We start from the raw sequence: 27,316 nt of genomic DNA on the forward strand, positions 1-27,316 counted from the left end.
TTTACTATCGACATAATATTGTGCTCCTCCCATGCCCTCCAGAAATGTGGCTTGGCAAGTGACACACACTTGGCTGACCAGTCACCCACCAACAGCAAGCAAGCCTAGTCCATCCATGCTGCTAGCGAGCATGTGAGGTGGGGAAATTGCTTGCCCAGTGTTCAACCAATGTTAAAGACAACCCTGGCTGCAACTCTCAGTGGGCTGCTTGGTATATTTAAAGATCTCCGGCCCATTTCTACTATGAAGGTCCTTGCAACCTAACAGGGATTGCCGGGATATAATGTCGTAATTGAACATGCGCTATACAAGAAGCCCAGCAGTGGAGGAGGAGGAGCACCCTTTGCTCATGGTAGGTCTGTGGGGTAGCTGGGGGCACTGATGTGGATTTTGCATAGAACACACATAAACACATTACTGTAGCTGTCAAAAGACAGAAAGAGGCCACAGACAAGATGCTGAAATGATGGCTAAAATAAAAAAATGCTATTTTAGAAATGGAAATATTCTTCAATTGTATTTTGCAGACAATACTAGGAATATTTTTTTTAGTTGTGAAAGATTTATAAACTTTAATTTGGATAAAAGGACAGCTAGTTACTTAAGGTTAGAAACACAAAACACACCTACTACAGTACGCAAGCTATATTGTATTATTTTGCTTAAATAAGTATACATGTTACATATTTGCAATTCTAGACAATGTAATGACTGAAAAAGTCTATGAAAGTGCTTTTTGGTTAATAAAATACTGTATATAAAGTGTTATAATAAGGCATTCTTAACCCCCGGAGTGCCAGTGGAAGATGGCCATGCAGTGCTTTGCAACCCCCTTTTGGCATGTGGGCGGTTAATGCAAGCTATGTTTGAAACCGTATTTTCGAAGCCCCTGGAAAACTATATCAGTGGAATGTTGTTTGTTTATTTTTTTGCATAAACGCATATCCTATTTTCATGTAAACAGTTGTTATATGTAGTGGATAAAAACAAAATGTAATCTGTTATATGACCATTACTGTCACTCCTCTTGACATGATGATAAAATGACATTGTAACTGAAACTAGTAGGCATAACCCAAGTCCAATAGCTTTATAAAATTGCTAAAAGAAAAAACAGACTACATACGTCATACTTCATCTATTTTGTAGATTCTATGCATATCAAGGTTATAATTGAAATCGTATTTGTTCATGTCATAGTTCACGTGTTGGTACCGTGTTGACATTGCGTCGTCCATGTCTGAAGTTGGCCATTTTGATATACGTAGTCACATGCACTGAACAAAGCATCACCAACTTGCTTATTTCATTGCACCTCATCAAAAAAAAAATATATATATATATAGAAAACAGAAAAAAATGCCATTAGGCCATGCTATGATATCTTTTCTTGCTGAGTTGATGTTGCTGGTGCATGAAATGACAGAGACTTGGACCAAAATTTTATGTTGCGTTTTTCAAGACTCGCCATCTTCAACTTGCTTAGATTCCTGAGAAGGACCTTCCTCCTGGCCACCCTCTTGTACTGGGGATGGATTCCGACTTGTCTTATTGCTGTCATGACTGCTGTGGCTCCCAGCGCTCCCTAGGCGGGTTGAAGCTACTACAGCTTTTACAGCTGCCTGCGGAGAGAAGGAACACTGTATTAAGTACCTTATACATTATATAAACTTATTTTTCATCCTGATCTTGGTACATCCTAGCAACATAATTGTAATTTGCAGCAAAAAAAATCTAAGCAGAATGACAGTTGTGTCTAGAAAAAAAGGCAATACAAAGTGATCGCTACACAGTGGACCTGTCTAACATGTACTAATGTGAATTACAATGGTATAAAGCAAAAGAAAGAATCCATCATGGTAGATAACCTTTACTACTATTTCTCTTTATCGTCTAACCAGGTACTTCAGTCTTGTTCCTATTTGTGGGAGCTAAGAATCTGTAGTGTATACAACTATATCGCAATTATCAATACAATTGCTGCTCACAGCTGTTTATGATATAGTAAATACAGTTAAATTCATTCTATAAGGGTTGCTGTGCCACTTAACTACTACTTAGTTGGAATATTTGGGACATATGGGGCCCTGTGCAGATATGTTAGTATATATCACTGACACAACTAAATGATAGCTGATCCTGTAATATGTAAGTCCATTTAATACTTTTATTTGTACACATGGCATCTTTATTATTATTTCTTTTTTTTCTATTTTATTATTCTATATTTTGTACTGAGTTCACTCACCCTGGGTCAGGGTGAGTGAACTACCTGGTTCGCTTATTGGACAGGTTATCAGGAATACCCTATACATGACATTATGCACCAGCTAAAGCTACATCTCTGCCAAAGCAACATACCCCTGCCCCCAAATCACAATTCTAAAATGTAGACATCCTTTGGCAATATGGAACAGGAAACTCTACCCAGGGTGGTTAGGTATAAAGATAAAATATGGTTTATAGAATAATGTTTTTGTTTTTTTTGTCGACCTACCTTGAGCTTGCGCCTTGCGTTGAATTCTTGTAGCTTCTTCTGAGCAGTGTCCATATGAGCAAAGTTAGCAGCTTTACCTGTCACCCAGGGGTGTTGTAATGCCTGATGGGTGGTGAGACGCTTCTTTGGATCAAACACTATTAGTTTTTTGACCTATTGTTGAAAAAATACAGTACATAGAATGTTATAAGGGAAACCTTATTAAATGATAACACAACACATGATTTTTGGTCTTGCATTCTTAAAACCCTCTGTGAACTGGAAAGGCATACAGTGCTCAACAAAGCTGGCAGCCTCATGGTTAACAAGCATACCTGGGAACTCACAGGATTTGACCTGAGTCCCAATTTCAGAGTCTCGGGGTGAAAGAGCAGATTCTCAAGGTCACACAATCTGGAACCAACTCCTTCCTATTCTATTCTGCGGTCATCATACATAAGACTGCCATTTTGCTGCCAGTATGTTATGCATGATATCCCTGCTTGAATGCAGTGTGAAGTGCAAGTAAGGGTAAACTTCCCAATAGGCTATTAAAGGGTTAATGTTTCAAGAGTCTCAGAGTTTACAAAGTTCCCAGGTATGTTATCAAGAGAACCGTAAAGGGGAATTTACAATTTTTATTAGTGGCGGCTAATTTTAAATGTGTGCCAGTTTCATATTATAAATGTTATATTGAACTGGAACTATTAACAAGATATAATTTAGCTTTACATTAGTAGGTTTTTGTGAGTATTTAATATTTTCCAAAATAATTGTGATAAGCATGTAGTAGCAAAAATATAATACTCAATAAGAGAATGGATGACATATTATTATTATTATTCTCTATTTCCAAAGACCTAGGATATTTTGTAATACTCTTATAATGAGGGTAGAACTCAGGAAAGGAAGTAGCTTTCTATCAGCCAGTAACAGTGTGTGTGCTGCCAGGGTCAGTAATGAGATTGCCCTTGTACCAAAAAAAAGTGACACTTCTACTTGGTAAAATTGAAAAATTACACTTCTTGGCTAAAGAGTGGAGAATAATTAAAAACGTATAATTTACTTTATATCAATAATAGAGCTAAACGAAGCAGAAATAAATTAGAGGATTAGAAATCAGAAGCAACATTCATTCACTTACCAAGTCCTTGGCATTCAATGACACATCATCCCACCAGGGGGAGACAAAGTCATAATCACAGTTAAGAATTCTCTTAAACATGTACTGGTCCCCTCTTTCATCATAGAAAGGTTCAAAGCCACAAAGCCTGTGTGGATACGGAAATACTGGTGATTGATAAAAAATAATGTTCTAAATTATTATAATATGCCCAAGATAGCACCTGAAAGAAACCAAAGCACCTCTATAAAAACATGGTATTTTAATTATTTAGCCATTTTTATCTAATCAACCCAGTACCCTATTCAGTCAATCTCTACTACATATTTTTGACTATGGTAAATAATTTTCAAACTGTATAAAGAAAATACAAAGAGGTTATTTTACCAACAAGCAAATATATTAGTATGATGGTAGAAAAGTATAGATGTTAATAGTCATATAGGTTAAATGTGTAATAAAAGCACATTTTTTTTAGTACCTAATTTCATTTGATGAATTTATACAAAACTTTTTTTTTGCTTTACTGGGCCCATTTACATTATATGTTGATGAATGGGCAAAAATGTTTTGTGGACATTTAAATAGAGGATTATACGGTCTCTCAAAATACTTAGAAAATAGGCTTCTTTTGAAACTGCCCTTACAAAGAATAACTAAACAATTACTGCAAACCCTGCAAGTCTGCCTGTCAAGGACAGTTTTGATTAATCTATGTCCTTCATTCAGTTAAATGCAAGAACTCCTCACTTTCGTATATCAATCAAACAACCTTCAGACTGTACAGGGCAAGGTAATCAGGTTCATGTGCAGGTCTTTGAATACAAATACAATGGATACTTTGTCCTTTTTAATCCGGTTTAAGATCTGGGATCTAACTTTCAGTGCAATGCTACACATTTATTCATCTAAGCTATTGCTTTAAAGTACTTCTTCACAGCATAAATCTTCTGTGTGTGATCTCCTCATCACTATGCTCACTGTTTCATATTATTGAAGCAAATTATTTCTTCAATTTAACCACATTCAACCCCCCCAAACCTTTATTTTCAAGTAAATAAGACACTTTAAAAAAACTAAACGTAATGTCTCTTTTCCATGATTACTCCCACATGGTCATACAAATAATTAATATAACACCATCACTATTACTGAGTTACAGCAATGGCCACACCAGGATGGCAACCCAGTTCCTTTTCGGACAACCTGTGTATGTTGAACATTATTCTTCTTGCCAATGTGAGCCAATTTATTTTTTTGGGACCCTATATTATTGGGCCTTTATCTTGTGCTTGCCCACTGGGTGAAGAAGTGAACGAGTGATGAATTTGCCTAGATGACCTGCTACATTTTAGTTTTAGAAAACCATGTCTCACAACAAATTTTTTAACTTTAATATTTAAAGGCATAATACTGAGTGATTCTAAATCTTCTGTATTATAACCCTGTTTTGAGAAAACATAAAGCTACTGTTAACCTACTGTTAGGTTTCGAAGTAAGCATGTATATTCCAGTGTTTTGATTATCATAATGAATGATGAATGAGGCAATAGTGGCGTTTTATAGATGTGAAGGCAGCTAAATGTATTTATACAGATAATGGAGACATTTGTGCCTTGCAACTGTCTCCCTTATATACTGTAATGTGTTTAAGGGGACAGTTTCTGGATGCATAAACTCTAGAAGAACAGAAATCCTCATATGAATGTAAAACACCATTGCTTTAGTCAATATAGTATAGCATGCATGCTTAAGTGGAAAAACAACTTTATTCACCATGAGAAACAATTCTGGATTGATAAATACGATGCATATATAGAAACCAAAATTAATTACATCTGATAGGATTGTATGTAATAAATTCACAAATTCAATTGTTTTGCAGTAAAGTTCCTTTGCCTGTTATATTAGTCTTCAACGCCATTGATCTTTTACACTTTGAAATTCACGATATACATTTTAAACTAACTCATATAACCTTAAATGGGACACTCCAGCCACTATATGCAATTTAATGTCTGCAACATGTTAGCAGGATGACCTCACTTTTAGGTATTTTTTTATGTTGCACATGATGGTTTATAGTTAAATAATCTGAATATATATGGAATAAAATTAATATTTTCAGGTTCTTTTAACCTGTAATTTTACGTTTTCTTCATAACACCTTTCTGACATACCAGATCTGAACCTAATATTTTAATATATGTATACTTGATCCATTTTATTGTGTAAAATGCACTGTATGAGGAATGTTTAAGACAGCATGTTTTAGCTAAACATGCATACTATCAAAAAGAAAATGACACATCGGTGCATTAAAAAAACATGTACTATAGTGTACTTACAATATATAGGTAATTATACCAACAGACCACATATCCACTTCAGGCCCATAGGCACATCCCCTCAAAATTTCAGGAGCTTTAGTATAAAAAAAGAGAAATATATATGAACACCATGTAATTATATTAAGCCAAAAACTGCAGCAGAGCTACAGTTCATTTTTTCATTTCATTATTATTGTTTATAACATTGTGTAGATCCATTATTATTTTCACATATTATAATTTTTCATTTAGTCTCTTCCTAGACAGTCTTAGTATCACTGTGTTATACTCTTTGTGCTATTCTGATGAACAGCACATTTATTATTATATTTATTATATACAGTTTGATACCTATAGTCACATATTTGCTAAAGTGTATTATTTGGAAACATGTCTGTATCCAGAATTTGTTTAATAATTGAGCCGTAACTCGTATATTAAAATGTGTTGGCATAGCTGACTTATTATGCCAGACCTGGGTATTCATAACTCATTACGCAATGCAAGCCCAGCTTTTGCCTGTGAATATTAATTATGATGAGGCTTCACACTTTTTGAAATAGTAGGGATGTGTAAAACTGATGAGAAGATGATAGGAAGAAATTAAAAATGTGTGTGTGAAAGTATTTGCCCCGTGTCTAATTTTTGGTATTGCATATTTTTCACTGATCCATTGATTTTGGTAAGATCAGTGTGTAGATAGTATTAATATATATATAAAATGACATTGAAGTTCGTTGCTTGTCTGGTGTGCTAGGTAAATCCAACATTTCCTCTTGACATGAGATTGAGGTCAATTAGGCTGTCACTGCACAAAATTCCAAAGTTACATTATGCCCTTCTCCAAAGACATTACTCAACAACCCCAGAAAAACATTATTGATGTATCTTAGTATGGAGAGGATTAGATACCCTTTTTAAGTGCTACACCAAAAGACTGTCAGAGCCATGATGACCAAATGTAGAAGTTTTGGACAGTAGTAAATCTTCCCAAGAGGAGCAGTTTTGCCAAGATGTACAATGATCCATTAAGGAACAATATCAAGCATATCTCTCACTTCAGCTAAGGTCAGTGTTCATGACTCCACCATCAGAAAGATACTGAACACACATGAGGTTCTTTTCAGAGTAGCAAAACCACTGCTCTTCAAGCAGAACACAGATGTTTGTCTAGTTTACCAAAGGGGTAAAGGGATATTCCTTGTTAGCTTTTTTAAAAAAATTGTTGATTTTGTCAATTAGTACCTATCCCCAAAACGAGGCCAGACCCCCATGAAACAGATGAAAACAAAGCAAAAAAAAAAAAAAAAAAGATTTATTTTTGTCCAAAGTTCAAGGGCTTCTTTCACTCCCACTTTCTCTGAATGTCTCCCTACCATCTTTGCCGACCGCTTCCGCAGCTCTACTTTCCTGTCTTGCATCTTCTCGTTTTCTCTTCTCACTTCTTTCTTCTCATTTCTTTGCTTGTATCTCCATGGACATAACCTCCTGGCGAACTTCTGACAAAATGGCGGAGCTTCTGGTGACTCTACCCCTATTGGAGAATCAGGGAGAGGAGGTCATGGGATGCTCTGCCATTTTGCTCTACGAAAACCTTGTGTGAACTTCCGACAAAGTGGTGGAGTTTCTGGTCATGTCCTGTCCCCTGATTAGAGGATCCTGTGGGGTCTTCACTGGAAGCTCTGCCATTAGAGGTTATGTCCTTGGAGATACAGGCAAAGAAATAAGTGAGAAGAAAGAAGAGAGAAAAGAGAAGATGAAGAAAATGAAAGAAAAACAAGATGAAGAGCCATAAAATGCGGGACACAGAAGCGAAAGTGGTCAGCAGAGAAGGTAGGGAGACATTCAGGGAGCATGAGAGTGTACAAAAATGAGAGTGTGTGTGAGAGTGAGTAAGAGTAAATATGGGTGTCTGACAACAAAATTAGTTCCTGAAATTAAAATGGACCAATATTTTCGCCCAAAGTCAACGTCCGAAAACAAACCAAAAATTCTGTCAGAATCTATTTTGATCCATTTGCACGTGTCTATAGTTCCTAGTTGGAATTTGAGTAAATGTTTTTTTCTGAAAATATTTTTTTTTTTTATTCCATTGGTCGAAACATTTGTCAGCATAGTAAAGAATACCAACATATAAAGGTAGCAGAGAAATACTGGAGAAATCTGCAAGTGAGGTCTATATACAAAACCTACACATCTTGAATCAACTTAAGTCAGAATAGGATGCTGAAAATAATGTGTAACAAATGTACCATGAGCAGGGCATCTTCCTAACTTCTTTGCTAGTGGGCAACATGGACCAACAGTGTGCCTAAGTGTCTAATACCCTAGATACACCAGTATTTGTACTTGTGACTGCATAAATAAAGGCTACATGAACAAATACCTCTCTACTAGTTTAATACATCAACCTAAATCATCAGTAAACTGGTTAACATATGGTTACAAAATAATAGCAGTATTAAATTAGGCCACATTTTTAGTGCTGTGTCAGTGGTATAGTGTCCTAATAGGACTCAAACCCACACTAAGCACATTGCCGCAACTATCACAATCATCATAAAATGTGCTCGCTACAGTATTGCATGATCTGTTTTGTTTAAAAAAAGCAAAACATATATTAAATTACCAGGGGCTTAACACAATTATATAAGCATTTTGCTTGACAGGATTAAATAACGAAAAACAGGACGCAGATACACTGTTTCTGCAAAACAAATCTGTATTTCTGTAAACTGGACAGTATATATAATAAGCTGTACCAAGGGATATCATCATTCAGACAAATAAATAATACTAATAGAAAACACATATTTTGTGTCCCTTTAAAATAAAAAAACAGTCTGGAAAATGACCCACTCTACTAGAAAATCAGATATGAGAAAAGAGAAATAAAAAATGGTAAATGCATCCACTAATCACTTGAGTCAATAGTACCCAGGGGTATTTGAATATGCAACCAGCTGTAAGTTTTTAGTCAGCTGGCTTCAAGCATAGAGTGGATTACATTTTTTCTTTGCAAAATTGTTTTCTTATCAACTCATTTTTTTTTAATCTATGGCCCTTTTCTTTGGGCTGAAAACGAGGACTCAATAGCTTTAACCCCTTAGGGACCAGGGCTTTTTTTACGCTACAGGACCAGAGCTATTTTCGTGTTTTTTCAATGTCTTGAACTGACTTTCATTTAGTGAAACCAAACAAAATTATACAGTAAGATATATATATATTGCCCGATTATAAGACGAGGTTTTTTTCAGAAAAAAACTTCTGAAAAACCGACCTCGTCTTATAATCGAGGTCGTCTTGTAATCAGACCTCAGATCATCCCCCACGATACCTCACAATTACATCGGCAGCCGCCGCCGCCGTATCTGCCGCAGCCACCGCCGCCTCCGTATTCGCGGCAGCCGCCGCCGCTTCCGTATTCGCGGCAGCCGCCGCCGCCGCCTCTGTATTCGCGGCAGCCGCCGCCGCTTCCGTATTGGCGGCAGCCGCCGCCGCTTCCGTATTCGCGGCAGCCGCCGCCGCTTCCGTATTCGCGGCAGCCGCCGCCGTTTCCGTATTCGTAGCAGCCGCCGCATCCACGGCAGCTGCCGGCTCCGCCCCCGTAATCCGCGGCAGCCGCCGCCTCTGTAATCCGCGGCTTCAGCATCCTCCGATGCGGCCGAATCACAACATTCGCCGGAAGCTGTGACCATAACTGATGCGCGGGTCACGTGGGTCGCGCTGTTCTCACCTGACCCAGCTTCGTTTTTTATGTTTTGTACCTATGATTCGATGCAAATCAGTCCTACCTGACAGTCTGTGCTCCTCTTCACAATTTGTGAAGAGGAGCATAGACTGTCAGGTAGGAATGATTTGCATAGCTGGTTCAATTAGGGACACAACCTAGAGAACTACATTTCCCATGATTCCCAGACCCCTTTAAGCGTGACTGAGGAGCATTAGGAGCATGTTGATGGGACAAGTTGATGGGACATCTATAGATCTGCTATTCCCACTGACAGATGAGCAAGTTTTTTTGCACGTTTGCTATTTTACAGATAATCTGGTTGTTATATGTTAATGATTAAACTATTTTTATGACAAAAACAGTGGTTTTGATTTTTTTTCCCATTAGGGTCGTCTTATATTCAGGCCTTTTCTTTTTTTCCCCAATAAGATCCAAAATTTGAGGGGTCGTCTTATAATCGGGGTCGTCTTATAATCGAGCAAATACGGTATATGTGTGTGTTGGAGCAAGTAGGGATTTATTAATAATAATTAATTATAATTTTATGAATATATTAAAAGGATTTTTTAAAAAATCAGTTATTCAGTTTTATGGGTATATACAGTCTACACAGCCAGTATAAATGGTGAAAAAAACATACCAAATTATATTTAACTTGCCCTGATTTTAATTTATTTTATGGTTTCTCTTTTTTTTAATTTAAATGCGTACATTGTATTTATTTATTTTTAACACCTGCCTTAACCTAACCCTGTGTAGAAAAAACTTAGCCTATTAGGGTTAGGTAAACATAATAGTAAAATTTAAAGAAATGATGGCTCACAATCACAGTCAGAATGAAAGAGGCATAGAACAGAGACAGAGACAGGCTGGGCTTGGTGCCTCAGGGATTTTTTTTTTCAAATTTATTTTAAACCCCCAACATATTGGGCATAGGACTGGGTGAGGAGAGAGGTGCAGGTGAGCCTTAGTAAATTATGGTAAAATATGAAATTACTTTGCAACAGTGGTCCCCATCTATTGGCCCCTCTAGTCTGCCCTTTCTGAATCACTTTTTGACTATTAATTATTTTTTTTAGTTTTATGAAAACCGCAAATTTGAATTCAACTAACTGCATTTGTGTGATAAACCAATTACTCATATTGTCATTCCACTATATGTATTGATACAAAGTCACACTTTCAAAAACTATATAAATGCATTTTTAAAGAAACCTCAGTACAATAGCTGATAGCTTAATGAAGGCTTCATAAATTATTTTATTTGATAATATTGTTGGTAGACTTAGCATTTTCTATTCTGGAATGAATTATTAACCTATAGTTTGACATAAACGAAAATAACCATACTTTAATGAAGAAATAAAATATTTATAGTATTTTGACAGCATTAACATCTTTGACTCTTACCACAGTACCCCGGGGTTCCGCATACAGTCTTCATTGTCACTTGATCATCCACAATTTTGGAAAGTCCAAAATCAGCTGAAAAATGTGAAAATGTCAGGATAACACATCACTGAAAATATATTTTAATTTCTTGTTTTAACAAAAACGTATCAGATAATTTAGGTCAATATGGATTTCAAATAACACGCTCTATTTATTGGGCTCAGTTATTTATTTATTTTTTAAATGCATGCCTGAAAGCTGGATGGTTTGCTTTTCAAAATATGCCTATGTGGTTAAAATTAGACTATAACAGCTAAAAGAAATTGCCCAAATAAATAATTTGCCTTTTCTAAAAGTAATTCTGGAAACTTTGATAGCTACTCTAAAATGATATATTGTCATCTGTACTTTTCAGACCATCACCAGCTATCTCTAACTTGGACATTAGAATCATACATACAACTTGAAACATAAGCACACATACACACACACACTGCATTCACACAAATAAAACTATGACACAACCCTTTCAGAACAAAGATATATTGTGCAAGCCACAAATACCTACATTAAGAAACACACCTCACACATTACTTGAACACAAACTGTCAACCCACAAGACATTTCCTGCAACATATTACATGATATCCTTGCATGCCACATTTTAATCAAGCAAAACTACACATCTACTATCTTTAAATTATCATCCTAAAACATTACCAATTGTTGTGGATGCACAACTATTGTGGGACATTGGCCCTCTACCATTACATTAAGCCTTTATAGTACTAGTATTTCAGCAAATAGTACTTATACTTACCAATAACCCACTAACCAACACCTGTTATTTTGGATCTTATACCTAAAAAACCTTACAAAATAATAAGAAGTCCCACACCTTTAAGTGAAAGGTTAGCTTATAATAAGCTTACATCAGCCTGCCTGTCATGGCATTTGAACTCTCATAATGCCTGCACGTCTGTAAGGATTTAAAATGGTGGCAGGACTGTTGCCATTTCAACTCTCTGACTTCACTCTGCATTATGAAGGTCCAATCCAAGTGAACTTCTGCTGCAAAAAGAAGCTCAATTCCCCTCTTACTCAGTCCTCCATTCTTTTACTAAAGTCTCAATCTTGGGCAAAGTGGAAAGTGGAAAGTTTATGTAGTTTTGAGAGACATAGTTGAGAGATGTGATTGGCTGGAATACGCATTTACTATGGAAACTGTTTGTATATAGCAGCCTAGTGCTTCACTGAATCCAACTAATAGTGTGATACATATTGACTTGTATAGAAATGAAAGCTTTACTTAATGCAAAAACATTTTTTAATTGATTTAGGCGATCAATCTATTGTACCAGTGTGAGCATGGGGCCTTCTTTGCTGGTGGCTTTTTTATCTGGATAATCTCCTAGCCTCACATGTAGTAAGTGTTATAATAATGGTGTGTAAAATGCAATTATGAACAATTACTCATTAGTGATCGTTTTCCACATTTTCTAGCTCTTATAACAAACTTCTTTTCTGCACTCAAAGAAATCCATTAACTATCAATCCATGTCCATATAAATGAGTTTTACAGTTACATCTGCTTGTACTACTTAGCCATTACAGTGATTCATCATATTTCATTAAAATCTCCCCAACAACAGGCTTGTACAATTATGGAAAAATATTTCCTGTTCTGCAGTGAGGTAATGACCATGTACCGTTCTAAAGTTTTGAGCTAGAACAATATTTATAGTATACCACAAATCCTGTATTCCATACAAGTGAGTATTTGTTTCATGGAAATAAATATATGGCAGTATATAAGAGTATAGCAGTATATCGTCAAGTACACACACATACTACTGTTCGAAAGTTTGGGGTTATTTAGAAATGTCCTTGTTTTTGAATGAAAAGCACATTTTGTCCATTAAAATAATGTCAAATGGATCAAAAATACAGTGCAGAAGTTGTTAATGTTGTAAATGGCACATTGTGTTAACTAATCCAAGTTAATGAATCCAAGATTATTAGAAACAGTTGGTCCTACTTACTGAGAGCTTCTTTTCCCTGCCAATCCCTGATAGGACCACAGATAGGACCCCTCCTCTGTATCTGAGGACTCAAAAGCCCTTCCCCTCCTAGAGAGCCCCAGTGAATAACAAAAACCACACAGAAACCAAAATACAATGCAAAAACTTTATTCAAAGAAAGAGAGGAAACAAATGTGTCACCACTCCGTAAGTAGAGCAAACTATTTCCCTGCCTTCCAGGTGACACCACGGATGGACATTACAAAGCTCCAGGAAGGGTGAGAAAAAAGGGAAATCTTAAGGAAAAAGAAAAAAAAACACTTCTAAAACCTTCTGACCGAAAAGCGGGTTTTCCTTAGCTATGATATTAAGTCTATAATGCTGGGCAAAGGTATGGAGACTTCGTCTAGTGGCAGTCCTACAGATCTGGTCAGAATAGATGAAGCACCATTCCACTCAGGAGGTAGTTATAGCACCAGATGGTGGAGACTAACACTTGGCAATGGAGCTCTTTGCAATACTCAAGCCTCTGTTAGGGCCGAATGAAGCCACAAATATGCAAATAGGCTTTCACTTTGTGAAAGGCAGCGTTTGTTCTAAGTAGATAGAGAGGCATCTCTTAAGGTCCAGTGAGTGTAAGACCTCCTCCTTGCTTGGGGAGCAATATAGTCCCCTGGTTCTTGTGGAAGGCTGGGTGCATTTTGGCTGTAAACTCCAGAGGCAGAGACAGCACCACTGTATCTGGGAAAAAAATGAAGAAACGGTTCCTTTATAGATAGAGTTTGAAGTTTGCCCATATGTCTAGCAGAGTAATAGTCACCAAAAACATATTTCAGGCACAGCAAATGTAGAGAAACCAATGGAATATACAGTCTATGTACTTTACATTAATGTTCATATCCCAGGAAGCCACTGATGGTCGAAATCTGGACTTAATAGTGGAGGGTTGTAAGCCAAGGCGAACCGTTCCTACAGAAAGTCCAAAATTAACCTTGGATGACAAGAGGATGCAGAAACACCACTTGAGCCGCACCACGAACAAAACTTCTTCTGAATCTTAATGTATATTCATCAGCTGGAATATCTTGGGGTTTGGATGGAGAAAATGTCCCTGCTAAAGAATGTCTTTCTGAATGGAAAGCTCCAGAGGGGGTCAACTCTGCATACCAGATCCCTTTTAGCCAGTATTAGAATCCTCACTTCACTCTCTGTCTTGATATTCTGCAGGACCTTGGAGATCAGAGGAAAAATGTGGGAAGACATAGGCGCGCTGCAAATGACAGGTCTGAGCAAAAGCATCTACTACCAAAGGTTGTTACTTCGAGTCGTAAGAAAAAAAAATTGACCTGCACATCTTTTAGCTCGATGGAAACCATGATGTTGCGGATGAAGTGTCCAGAGTGGATCTTATAGTTTCCATCTTGAACCAAACATACCTGAGGTGACTGTTTAAGAAGCTCAGGTCAATAATCAAATAAAATCCCCTTGAACAAAGAAAAGGAATCCCAGCACTCCAAACAGCTTCCAATCTTTAGGAGCCCTTAAGGCTTTTGGCACCAGGAAGATCATATTTTCCCAGCCCTTGCCCCTGAAGAGGGACAGGAACAAAAGCTCGGAACTCTCCGTACCAATCAATGGCAGAGAGCAAAAAGGTATGCCTCGCCTTGTCCTGAGGAAAATGGGAAAGAAACTGACTTGTAAATGGTAATTGGTCTCTACGATTCTCACCCAGGGGATGCGGTTAGTATAACGCAGACCCTTTAGGGGAACCTTTGGTGATGGAACACCCCCAAAAGGATTGGAGTCTACTTTTGGCAGCCTTTCTGCGCTAAGACATCCACTGTCTGTCACCTGTAGTTTTCTTGAACAGGGACTCAAGTTCTTGTTCATACATGGATTTGCCCTTAAAGAGGATGTTAGGCATCCTAAGCATCCTAAGCATTCTAAGTATATTCTTAGAAGTACTATCTACATCCCAAGCTTTCAGCCATAATGCTCATCTAGCAGCAGTGAAGACCATCAAATACAGTGATCATTTAGGACATTCTTTATTTTATTGCTTGTGTTCAACATTTATAATTGTAAGTGTGTATGCAAAATATCATAAAAAAAGCACTGGTCACAAAACGGTGAAAGGTATAGTTCCATAGATATAGTATACACAACAAAGAAACGTGCATAGTTAGTAAAATATCTGATTGTCTGTCAAATTATACATTGGCCTTTACCATTTTTTAACCTTCATGAATCTCTCTTGGAACTGTATGGTACCCCTGAGGATCTTAAGATGACATAATTGGTGATCAGAGGCTCAGCACTTCAAATAATAAGGTGAGTTTATTTCACACAGGCAACGTTTCGACGCACAGGTCTTTCTCAAGCCTTAGAAATATTAGTGCACACACTCAAGTTTTTATGCAACAGCAAGTGATTAAGGGGTCGGACACACCCGATCCTACATAACAATTTAAAGTGACAGTGCAAACTGACCAGTCTATATATAAAGTGACAGTGCAAAGATAGCCAGTCAATGTGTATATATAAATAAATAACATTATATAAAAAATATGAATACTTATTTTCTTTATTTTGGATTTATTGAGGGACTTGGTGGTACCCTGGCTCGTGCACCATTTCACTGCTGAGTGCTGCATTCCAACCTCTCTTTTTGTGTATAATTGGTGATCAGTGATCACAAATCATGACTCCATTGATTGCAATACCTGTCCTTAAGTATCATGGTTCTCAGGTGGGTCTGGACAGACTCTTTGGGAACCTTTTTTTCTCAGAATGCTGTTTCCATTAGTGTAAGGACTGGAATGAAAAACTGAACATTCTCTGCTATTCTGACGAAAACGTTGCTCACTCCAAGCAACATTGCATCTAATCAGTAAGCTTGAAGCCAGTGATGCTAGCTCCTGCTGGCAAGGGAGACCCCAGGCTGTGTAACACCCTCTTCTCCCATGTACCGGCTATTATGTCCCTGGTTACCTAGGGCTTGTTTCCGAGGACGTAATCGTATGTCATAAGGGTTGCAAAGGGGTTAAAGAGACACTCCAGCCAACATATCCACTTTAATGCATATGATAGCTGAGAGGTACCTTTAAAGTTTTGTGATATCCCCCTTGCCAATGCAGACTCCCCTATAAGCATTTTACCCTTTCCCCATACCCCAGCAATTTGCTGTGCAGATGTGTTCCAAGCACATACATGGCGCCAGTCTGCTCAAGTGCTGGCTCAACAAGCACTTTGATGTGTCAATGAAACTCCATACACATTCATGCAAATCCATGTATTTCATATTCATTGTTCAATTAAATGCCATGTACACTTTCTTAGTTACTAAGTAATGGGAATAACAATCAAATCTGAAAAATACAGAGAGGTATGTAACAAGTCACTGCAATTAATTGCAACTTTGTGGCATCATGAGAAAACATGCTTTCAATGGGATAGTTTTAAAAAGCTGGAATGTCCTTCATATAAATAGGCCCTTACGTCTACTCATTTATACTTCCCAATAATGCTGTCTCTTCCAATCAATATCCCTAATATGTCCAGCAGGTATTGTATGCAGGTTTACGAGCAGTTACACACTGTCCAGCAAAGCTCTTATATGTATCACCAATACACAAACACTTAAGCTGTAAAAATTCCCAGCTGCAGTTAACTGGTTTCTTGTACACAGTAAAGTGTTTTAATATGGCCTACTCCCAAATGTTAGTTTTTATGCTGGAAGCACGTTGAGCACATTTCCATAGAGATGATATAAAGACTATGGGTTTTCCTGTAGTCTGTCTGTATTTGTATCAGATAACAGTGATGAGAAGTCATTACACTGAGCTGATCCATTGGAAAGCTTGTGCTTTGTGAATGTGCCTCTGATCTTCTTGTCAACATACTGCCTATACTTCACTTTCTCACATAAGAAGTTACAAAATGTCCTGTAATGGTTCCTCAGTTTATCATAAGAAATGGACAGACTACATTAAGTGAATGTTTTTTTTAATCTGATGACAGATTCTATGTTTCTAAATTTACTCTTGTTATACACTCACCCTTCATTGCGTTAGAATTCTGCTACTCTATAATACTGAAAAGTGGGATAACAAATGGGCTGATCTTACTGATTTGATCATTCTGTATGTTGATATCAAGCAAAGCCCGCTTTTTAAACATAACACCTTTTATAGTCAATGTAGACATTAAGCTAAGCATGTAAGTATATTTTGAAACAACCTACACTATAGAACTTAATAAGGGTACCATCACACAAATAACTTTGTGGTATGGTCACAGAATATAGTACACTGGACTAAAAATGTAATAATTCAGCAGAAAGTTACCAATATACTTACCAATTTTAAGAGGGGCATCTGGAGCAGGAGTCGCATACAAGAGATTTTCTGGCTTTAGGTCTCGGTGAACAATCCCATTTTCATGTAAATACTGAAACCAGAGAACACATGTTCCATTAGTAACTCATGTCTCATATATATATATATATATACTAGTATGTTAGTAGTGATGGGGTTCATGTGACAATGGGTTAAATCAATCAACATGCTAACATCAGTTTGTGTTAAAACATCCAGTATACTTAACAACAATATCAAAATAGAGCAATTTTAAGGCAAACAAATGGTTAACAGCTCCATATTAGGATTGGTATTGTTAATTTATCGCTTACTAACTCTAGCACCCATAGCAGCGTTTGCTGTATGTTGAATGTTAGTGATTATCTGTGTCCGCTGTAGCCAGAATAATTTAGTAGCACAAAATACAAATATTTAAAATGTAATTTAAATTAATAATCATGACATAATAACTACAATCAAACTATTTAGAGAATGTTCTAAATAGTCCATTATATCTCAGTCATCATTGTGGCAGTAAAGTAGCCATCAGATGAGTAATCCTTGGAGTCTGCCGGCAGCCTACTGAAAAGAGTATGTCAAATGATAATGATTTAGATGTCTGGTAATGTAAGATGAGATGAAATATTCCAGGCTAGAGAGATGTCACTGCATTAGTTGCTTTAGGGATAATGAAAAGACACCATCAACCTTTTCAGAGCTTAGGCTAATGTTTCTACGTTTGACCCATGTAACTGAATGACATAATGAACTAAACTTTACAATTTTTTAACCTCTGGCAAGAAAATCATCTGCAGCTCACAGAAAAGATGTTTCTAGGCAGATTAAACAATATTATTACAGTATTTTACTAAAATGCTTCCATTTTCAGGAGGTGCAGGAAACCTACATCAACTTGATATTGATGAACTATCTAGCCTATATATCTCATGGCAGCCTATGGAATTGTAAGACTCCACTAGATGGTCGTAAGCAAGGAAGGAAGGAAGAGAGAGTGAATGGGAAAGGGGGAGAAAGAAGGGGGAAACAAAGGGCCAGAGAGAAATGGAGAAAGATAGAAAATTGATATTGAGGTAAAAAGAAAGGGAGAGAGAAAGAAAGAGCAAATGTGTACACCATTTCAATGATAGACACATATGCTAGTTAATTAGTTAATAAGTTCCATAGCCTTCTACAGTCCAGTAAGAAGAGCTTGTACTTGATCTGAAATACTAAAAGTAATAAAATGAAGTAGCATAGAGGCTTATTTAGAAATAGATGAAACAAACTGTTAAATGTATACATTTTAATCATTTAGTACACGATGATAATCTAAGTTGCCACCCAATGACTTTTGCTATGGAAGTATTCAAAGAATACAAGTATCAAAAAAATGAACATGAATGCGAAGATCTATTTTGTAATTTTGTAAAATTCTATGGCCATCAGGTAAATTTCCCAGGGCTTTTTTTGTTTACAATGCTAATGGAAGAAATAAAGTACTTGCTTACATGACTTTCCCTTGTGACAATAGTTCTCTAAACAAACAGTAGCCTGGAGCACACTTCGGAAAAGTAAGCAGTTAATAGAACGGGCTGTTTCAACCATAAAAATAATGTATCTGGTAGCAGCATTTCGATTAAAGGAAGCACTGAGAACAAATGGCAACAAGCAGCAAAATAGGATTATACCTTTAACAGACACATATAGAGGTAGGACTTATCAATAATTGATGATCTGTGGTGTAACACTTTTATTGTAAGTTACCTACAAGGATTTCATTTATGAGTAAGTCTTGCTTATGTGTTCTTATATGCTTAAATTATAAACTTTTTGTTTAAATATTTGACCTAAAATGTGTATTTACACATACATTTCTGGGTTAAACAAAAATCTGCCATCTCCTTCCTAAAACATTGTCCGCATTCATCCCTTCCTAACACAAAATGCCATTAAGGCTCTTGTTCATGACCCCATAATCTTCCACCTAGACTATTGTAACTTGATCTTAGCTAGTCTCCCTCATACTCGTCTCACCTCTTTCCACCATGAACACTGCTGCCAGACATATGTTCTTTATCCATCGCTTTACTAAAACCTCTCCCCATTGTCAGTCTCTTAACTGCAGGGGCATACCTAGAGTATTTGGCACCTGGGGCGGATCCTGTATGTGGCACCCCCCCCACACACATTTTAAAACTGCATAGCTTCTATCGTTAGGCAAACATTGAAGGTGGTACAGCATAACTGTTATTATATACTGAAGCAGACATTGATGAGGGTACAACATAACTGTTATCAGTATATACTGAGGCAGACATTGACGGGTGTACAACATAACTGTGATCATTATATACTGAAGCAGACATTGACAGGGGTACAGCATAACTGTTATCATTATATACTGAGGCAAACATTGACGGTGGTACAGCATAACACCTATCATTATATACTGAGGAAAACATTGACGGTGGTACAGCATAACACCTATCACTATATACTGAGGCATGCACTGACGGTGGTACAGCATAACACCTATCACTATATAATGAGGCACGCATCCACGGTGGTACAGCATAACACCTATCACTATATACTGAGGCACAATTGACGGTGGTACAGCATAACACCTATCACTATATACTGAGGCACAATTAATGGTGGTACAGTGTAGTTCCTATCACTATACATTGAGCCAGACATTGACACTAATGCAGCAACTTCAGTGTCTGGCTTAGTTATAGGGATGCACCAAAATGAAAATTCTGCATCAAAACCGAAAATTCTGCATTCACTTGGCCGAACCGAAAATGACCCCCCCACCTTTAAAAACAAACAAAAAAAACACAGTTTTATTAACCAAAATTAGACAAACAAAATTAAATAACAATATTGGTTCAGTTTCTGCCTGTCTGGCACCAACAACCATGCCACATTCAAAGTCACTCAAATCCCCTTTCTTCCCCATTCTGATGCTTGGTTTGAACTTCAGCAAGTTGTCTTGTCTACGTCTACAAGCCTAAATGCATTGGGTTGCCATGTCATTGGCCGATTAGCTATTGTGTTAGCAAGCAATTGAACAGGTGTACCTAATAAAGTGGCCTGTGAGTGTAGATTGTCTACTAATTATAATAGTCTTCTTTTTTAGTCTCACAAACTGCTTTAATCACTTTCTTTTGCTGTTGGTACTGTCTCTATGCTATTTATTGATCCACCAATTAAGTGGATCACAACTTTACTCTTGATTAATCTCTGTGGAGATAGGGCAGTAATTGTTATCACATCTTATTTTTGGTTAAATGCTCATGTAAAATGTGGCTTCATAAAACAGTATGTAATGCAATGTTTATAAAGCATACATTGGTTTCCACTACAAACACTTTCCATATGTTACTTACTATGGTCTACAAAAGTTCACATATCTGTTAGCTTATAACAATGTTCTGCTATGATAAGTTATGCAATGCTATTATTTGCATTATTATATGTATTATTATATTATATATCAATAGTGTGTCCCTAAATAGAATGGGTGCTATAATACAATTCTAATATTAATTGCAAACGAGATACAGTATATTCAATATGTTCTATTTTGTATCTATGTAATAGATAGTTCCCTGTGGGCTCTTTTCAGTCATTTCCAGTTTTTCTTTATTATTATTATTAGTGTCATTATTATTGCTTGTGGCAGTGTCAGCAGTAGCCAATTGTTAACATTACCAACATCTGCTGCAGGTATTCCAGAGGGATATTGTGCAATGGATGAACTCAATTGTGTCCACTGTATATGACAAAACCCCTTGACCCTGCGTTATTTAAGTGTTTGTGCACACTTCTATTCCTGTATAATAATCCACCTACCTCATAATCTTTACCTCAATAGAATGTCTCTAATGGTGTGAGGTCTACATGGTGAAAAATAACCATTTGCTAGAGGTCTATAGCCTTGATAATAAACAATACGGCAACTTCCATTATATGCTCTGAACATATGAACTTATATGTATTGAATGTGATGAAAGATATCAAGCGCCAAGAAAGCTAGTTTTATGTTTTTTTCTGTTTCTGAGAGACCCTAACAATAGATTCCATCCAAATGTGTGTTTCATGACAAAATGCCTTGTTTTTAGGCAAATCAACCATTTTTTTTTAAAAAATCTGAACGGCCAGGAGATCAGCCGATTTGGATATGGCTAGTTAGTTTATTACAAACATGTACTGCACCTAGGGTTAGTTAATACTCTAGCCATTGAGACTACATTTCCCATGACTCTCAGCTAGTCTGGTATGTTAAACATCATGGTAAGTACTCAATAGTTGGCGTGCCAAATGTAAACCATTATATACTCATACATTGGTACTGTAGCTTCTGTGTAATGCACATTGCATGATTCACAGCCATCCACTGGGTGTGCTGAACATGAGAAATATAATAACAACACTCTAAGTACCAAATATAAGCCATAACTGCTGCTGTCTCTTTTCATTATAAAAAGCCAAGCTTAGTGAGCTAGCTTGTATTATGCATATTTAATGTAGCTATGGTCATTCACTATAGAGATTATCATGTCCAGACTTTGACTTCCCACTCCTCTCTGCCTTGTTCTACCAATAACCCATGGCATCTTACATAGAGAATTTTATATATATGTTTATATATATATATATATATATATATATATACACACATTGTATTTCACAAAAGTGAGTACACCCCTCACGTTTTTGTACTCACTTTTGTTGCCAAGGTGTAGAAATTGATGGCTGTTGAGTTATTTTTAAGGGAACAGCAAATTTACACTGTTATACAGGCTGTACACTCACTACTTTACATTGTAGCAGAGTGTAATTTCTTCAGTGTTGTCACATGAAAAGATATAATAAAATATTTGCAAAAATGTGAGGGGTGTACTCACTTTTGTGAGATACTGTATATATACACACACTGTATGTAGTATTGGACAACCTTTATGACACATAGATATTAATATGAAGTTGGTCCCCCCTTTGCAGGTATAACAGCTTCCACTCTTCTGGGTTTTAAACAAGCTTTTGGAGAGTTTGTAGGACAAGAAAGCCTGGCTCGCACTCAATGTTCAGTTCATCCCAAAGGTGTTCGATAGGGTTGAGGTCAGGAGTCTGTTCAAGGACCTTGCTTTGAGCCCTGGGGCACAGTCATGCTGGAATGAAAAAGGGCCTTCCTCAAACTTTTCCCACAAAGTCCAAAATGCCTTGGTATGCTGAAGCATTAAGATTTCCCTTCACTGGAACTAAGGAGCCAAACCTCTGAAAAACAGATCCATACCATTATCCCTCTTCCGCCAAACTTTACAGCTGGCACAATGCAGTCACGCTGGTAATGTTCTCCTGGCATCCGCCAAACCCAGACTCGCCCAGAGAAGCGAGATACTTTCCCCCACAAAACACGTTTCCACTGCTCCAGAGTCCAGTGGCGGCGTGCTTTACACCACTCAATCAGAGGGTTAGCATTGTACTTAGTGATGTGAGGCTTGCATGTAGCTGCTCGGCCATGGAAACCTATTCCATGTGCTGATATTAATGCCAGTGGAAGTTTGGAACTCTTCAGCTATGGAATCACCAGAGCATTGGCGACTTTTAGAAATACCAAGTGTTCTCTTTCCTGGCCACAGATTGTGACAAAGAGAAATTGGAAGCCGTGTTTTAACTTAATTGATGAAAAGTTAAATGTAGGTTTTAGAAGATGCCACTTGAAACATTTTCAATAAAGGATAGCAAATTGCAAATTTCCAAATATAAAGTAAGAAGAGCTTATTTAACTTGTCAGATCTCTTGAGAGAATCCAACATCAGATCAAATTAAACAAAGGGCATCAAGAAGAATAAGCAAAATCATTCTACTAGAGAAGTTAATTATACGGTTTAGGTCTGTTTAACAATTAAAGGTTGCACATTTTATTTAGAGTGGGAATGTGGTGATTATAGATCAATAGGAATTACACTAGTAAAAAAAAAATATGGCATTGTAAAAATACTTACAGCCACTGCCTCAAGGATCTGTTTCACTGCATCAGCTGCATCACGCTCACTGTAATACCCCTTTTCCACAATCCTGCACGTAACAAGACACAAGAACATTGTAGTAATACAAAGCAATGTCTCACATAAAAAAAACAAATACTAAAAAAATATTATAGCCTAACCTATGAATACTTTTTTGTTCTCTCTGAATTTTCAGTATTATTATTATTATTACCGTATTTGCTCGATTATAAGACAAGGTTTTTTTCAGAGCAAATGCTCTGAAAAATACCCCTCGTCTTCTAATCGGGGTCGTCTTCTAATCAGACCTCAAACAGAGGTCTGATTATGAGACTAAGATCCAGATCCCCCGCACCGCTGCAGGGGACCTGGATCCTCCTGTCTCCCCCCCCATTTAACACCCCCACAGAGTGGCGTTAAGGGGGCATTTAATAGAGCACTCTGCCTCCTGAAACGCCTTATACCTCCCTATATGCCACTCTGCCCCATAATATGCCTTTTAACCCCCTAAATGCCAGAGTGGCATATAGGGGTATAAGGCATTTCTGGAGGCAGAGTGCTCTATACAATGCCTTTTAACTCCCTTAATGCCACTCTGCCTCCTGGAATGCCTTATACCTCCCTATATGCCACTCTGCCCCATAATATGCATTTTAACCCCCTAAATGCCAGAATGGGATATAGGGGTATAAGGCATTTCTGGAGGCAGAGTGGCACATAGGGGGTCAAAAGGCATACCATGGGGCACAGTGGCATATAGAGGGTTAAAAGGCATATCATGGGCCACAGTGCCATATTGGTGTGGCAAGCCTGGGGGCAGATGTGCGTAACTGGGGGATAGGTTGGAAAATACAAGGAAATAAAAACAAAAAAAATATTATTCTCAATCATAGCTTTTATTAAAAAAAATAGTTTACATGAATTAACATTTACTGGTAAAACTTTTTTCCTATAGGGTCGTCTTATATTCAGGCTTTTTCTTTTTTTCCTAAGTTAATATTCAGATTTTGGGTGGTCGTCTTATAATCAGGGTCGTCTTATAATCGAGCAAATACGGTATTATTAACGTCAAGATTGGTTAGAAAAACTGTGCAAGGGCCAAATAAAACATAAAACATTATTAGTATAATGATATAATAATTATTTTGTACTTCTTTATTGTAAACTTTTAGGATGACATAGATGTCTCATACAGAAGAAGCTTTTTTTTTTAGAATCCATTACAGTGATGGTAAAAATAAATTAAGGCTATTGGCACAACAGTAAAAACATATTCTACATAAAATTGAACTGAAGGCATACATAATGGAAAAACACAAATGAAAAAATTAATGTACTTCCTGTTTTTGTTTTCTTCCTTCGGTGCCTTAACACATAACTAATGTTTATGTAGAGACAATAAATACAGCATCACAATAATAAAATATTAAAGGTGATCTAATTAACAAAAAAGTTAGGTTCATGGCTTGGATCTCATGCATTTTTAAATTCCCTCAGTGTGTTAGTCTCTACCACTTCTGCAGGGAGGCTTATCTACCACGCTCTCTGTAAAGAAAAAATGTTATAGGGTGCTAGTTTTGCACAGTGATAATACAAAACCTTGTCAGTAAATAATAGAACTCATCATTGAGTAACATCATTGGAGCCAGCGCTAAATGAGCCACTTGTGCACCAGAAGCCTTCAGCGCACCATGAAACAGGGGAGCCTCCTACCGGGGCTTATGTTATGCATCTGGTTATCCTCCATTTATTCATAGACTATAACTAAACATTTAGAGATGAAAACTATATGTATCACATTTTACATAATACAGCCTTCTCTAACACTGTTGGAAATGGACCTAGTTCAATTAAAATGCTTACTGGAGCTCTGTAACTACTCAGCATGAGGCTGATAATGCACATTTTTGAGTAATCAGTCATTCAAAGGACATAAGAAGCCTGTTGATTGAACCACTGTTCATCTGCTAAGGACCTGCTATTTACTCAGTAGCTGATCTGTGTACTGAGCTTGAGGAATTGTGCAAACATATTTATTTATAATAGCCAAAGCTTTTGTGACATTATTAGACCCATAATAAACGGTTCACTGACACACATGGTTGTTTTTAGGCTCTTTACCTTTCCATATGCATTAAACAGTATTACATGTCTGCACATTAACCTAGTACAATTAAGTGATTTATATACTAAATGTGAAATTGCAGGTCCTCATCTGTAACGCTCATAATTCACCCCCAGTAAATACAAGAAATAAGACATTCTTATGCAGAACTCCCCGTTCTCTATTATCTTGCATATCTTTTGTGGAAGAGTTTTTTCCAAAAAAATTACACATAACTTACCTGTCAAATAATTCTCCTCCAGTCACCAGTTCAAGAACAAGACTAATTTCTGTAGGAGTTTCAAATATCTCCTTCAATTTGATCTGCAAATAAAAAAAATTGCATGCATTTATTAAAAGACCTTTATCTAAAGGCATTTTCAAAGATTTCAGAACTGAGAGCTCTTGTATCATAAGGTATAGTCTTTGTTCAATAATGTTTAATTTTATTGAGTTTGCCCGTTTAGAAAATATATCAGAATAAATATATTTTTTTAATTTAATCTATTTTTATTAAAATTGTTCCCTTATACAAAGTAAAATAATTTGGTTTGTTTGTTGTACAAGTTTTGAACAGCTGCATAAGCTTGCTACATTAAGAGAATCCCGTGTTATGTAAATCCTGAGGACGAAAAGAAAAAAAATAGATCAAAACAGATAACATAATAGATGGGTAGGAAAGAATGGAGAGTGGTGGGATCCATTTCTATCACATTTGGATTCAATAGCTGAAGCAGAGTCAAAAAGAAAGTTACATTGTGTATATCCTTAGAAAATATATTTGTAAGTTGAAGATCGTATTGCATTGCATGGGATGTCCCACAAGCTCATATAGGTATGATGGTCAGGTGTCCATATAACTTTGGTCAAATAGTATACTATTAAACTATTACTCTTGAAGCGTTTAGCAAAAGTAAATTAATTAATTAAAACTGCTAAAGCCATATCGGCCCGATTAAAGGCCTAACTTTTGCCCCCTAATTTAAGTCTTTAAAGTACAGGTCCTGAGAAAAGCAAGATAAGATACATTTTCTCATAAGGGTAACCAATATAATGCTTGCCACTAAAAGAAGGAAAATGAACAGAACTTAATTAGCTCACAACTATAATTAATTGTGGTATATATCCAACTTACAATATTTGGGTGTGAAAGTCGTAGCAGAACTCCAATTTCTGTTCTTACAATTTTCTTGTCTACCTGGTTAAAAGGATAAGATGAACAAAATATTATAGTCAAAAATAAAAAATTTCAAGTAAAGGACTTTTATTTTATGGATGTTTTTTAGAATTTTTTTTAAATGATTAAGCAAGCAAAAATAAAAATTGTCAAAATTAAATTGGCATTTACCTTTTGGTAATTATTTTTTAGGGTTCTCTACCCAGTGTGAAGACACACATAAGACCCTCTGAAGCACCTGTTGATTCATTGGCCACAGGAGTACAATTGATGCTTAAGAATACTTAAGGTATACTTAAATTACTACGCTATATATTTTTTTTTCCTGTTTTTGTTTTTTTATGTATATAAGCATTTGAAGGGGGTTTTTATGGTCCTCATTATATAATTTAGGCATGTATAAGTGCCTGTTAAGCGTTTTATTACATGTGAGTGCAACTGATGCCTAATTACTCCTTAAAGACAAGACTGTGTGACAGGAAGGGCTTTCTTTTTATCATCTAACTTACTATTTAAAAAATTATAAAATATGGTGATTTTTTTTCTAAAAAAGGACTTTATCACTTTTATTTGCATTTTTTT

General features: G+C 36.6%; 1 protein-coding gene across 2 annotated transcripts in view; it reads right to left on the reverse strand.

Annotated features, from left to right (window-relative positions):
• Window positions 1–542: 542 nt before the first annotated feature.
• CAMK4 (calcium/calmodulin dependent protein kinase IV) overlaps window positions 543–27,316 on the reverse strand; it is a 79,305-nt gene continuing 52,531 nt past the window's right edge. For both annotated transcript variants that reach the window (XM_053474345.1, XM_053474340.1), the window contains 9 exons: window positions 26,693–26,755; window positions 25,799–25,881; window positions 23,451–23,523; window positions 17,434–17,524; window positions 11,073–11,147; window positions 5,948–6,023; window positions 3,621–3,747; window positions 2,498–2,650; window positions 543–1,622 (listed from right to left, as the gene is read on the reverse strand). In XM_053474345.1, the coding sequence (XP_053330320.1) occupies window positions 1,458–1,622; window positions 2,498–2,650; window positions 3,621–3,747; window positions 5,948–6,023; window positions 11,073–11,147; window positions 17,434–17,524; window positions 23,451–23,523; window positions 25,799–25,881; window positions 26,693–26,755 (906 nt within the window). In that variant the 3' untranslated portion in view covers window positions 543–1,457. The remainder of the gene's footprint in view (window positions 1,623–2,497; window positions 2,651–3,620; window positions 3,748–5,947; window positions 6,024–11,072; window positions 11,148–17,433; window positions 17,525–23,450; window positions 23,524–25,798; window positions 25,882–26,692; window positions 26,756–27,316) is intronic.

The sequence above is a fragment of the Spea bombifrons genome, chromosome 1 (assembly GCF_027358695.1).
Source record: "Spea bombifrons isolate aSpeBom1 chromosome 1, aSpeBom1.2.pri, whole genome shotgun sequence".
In the NCBI taxonomy this organism is placed as follows: Eukaryota; Metazoa; Chordata; class Amphibia; order Anura; family Pelobatidae; genus Spea; species Spea bombifrons.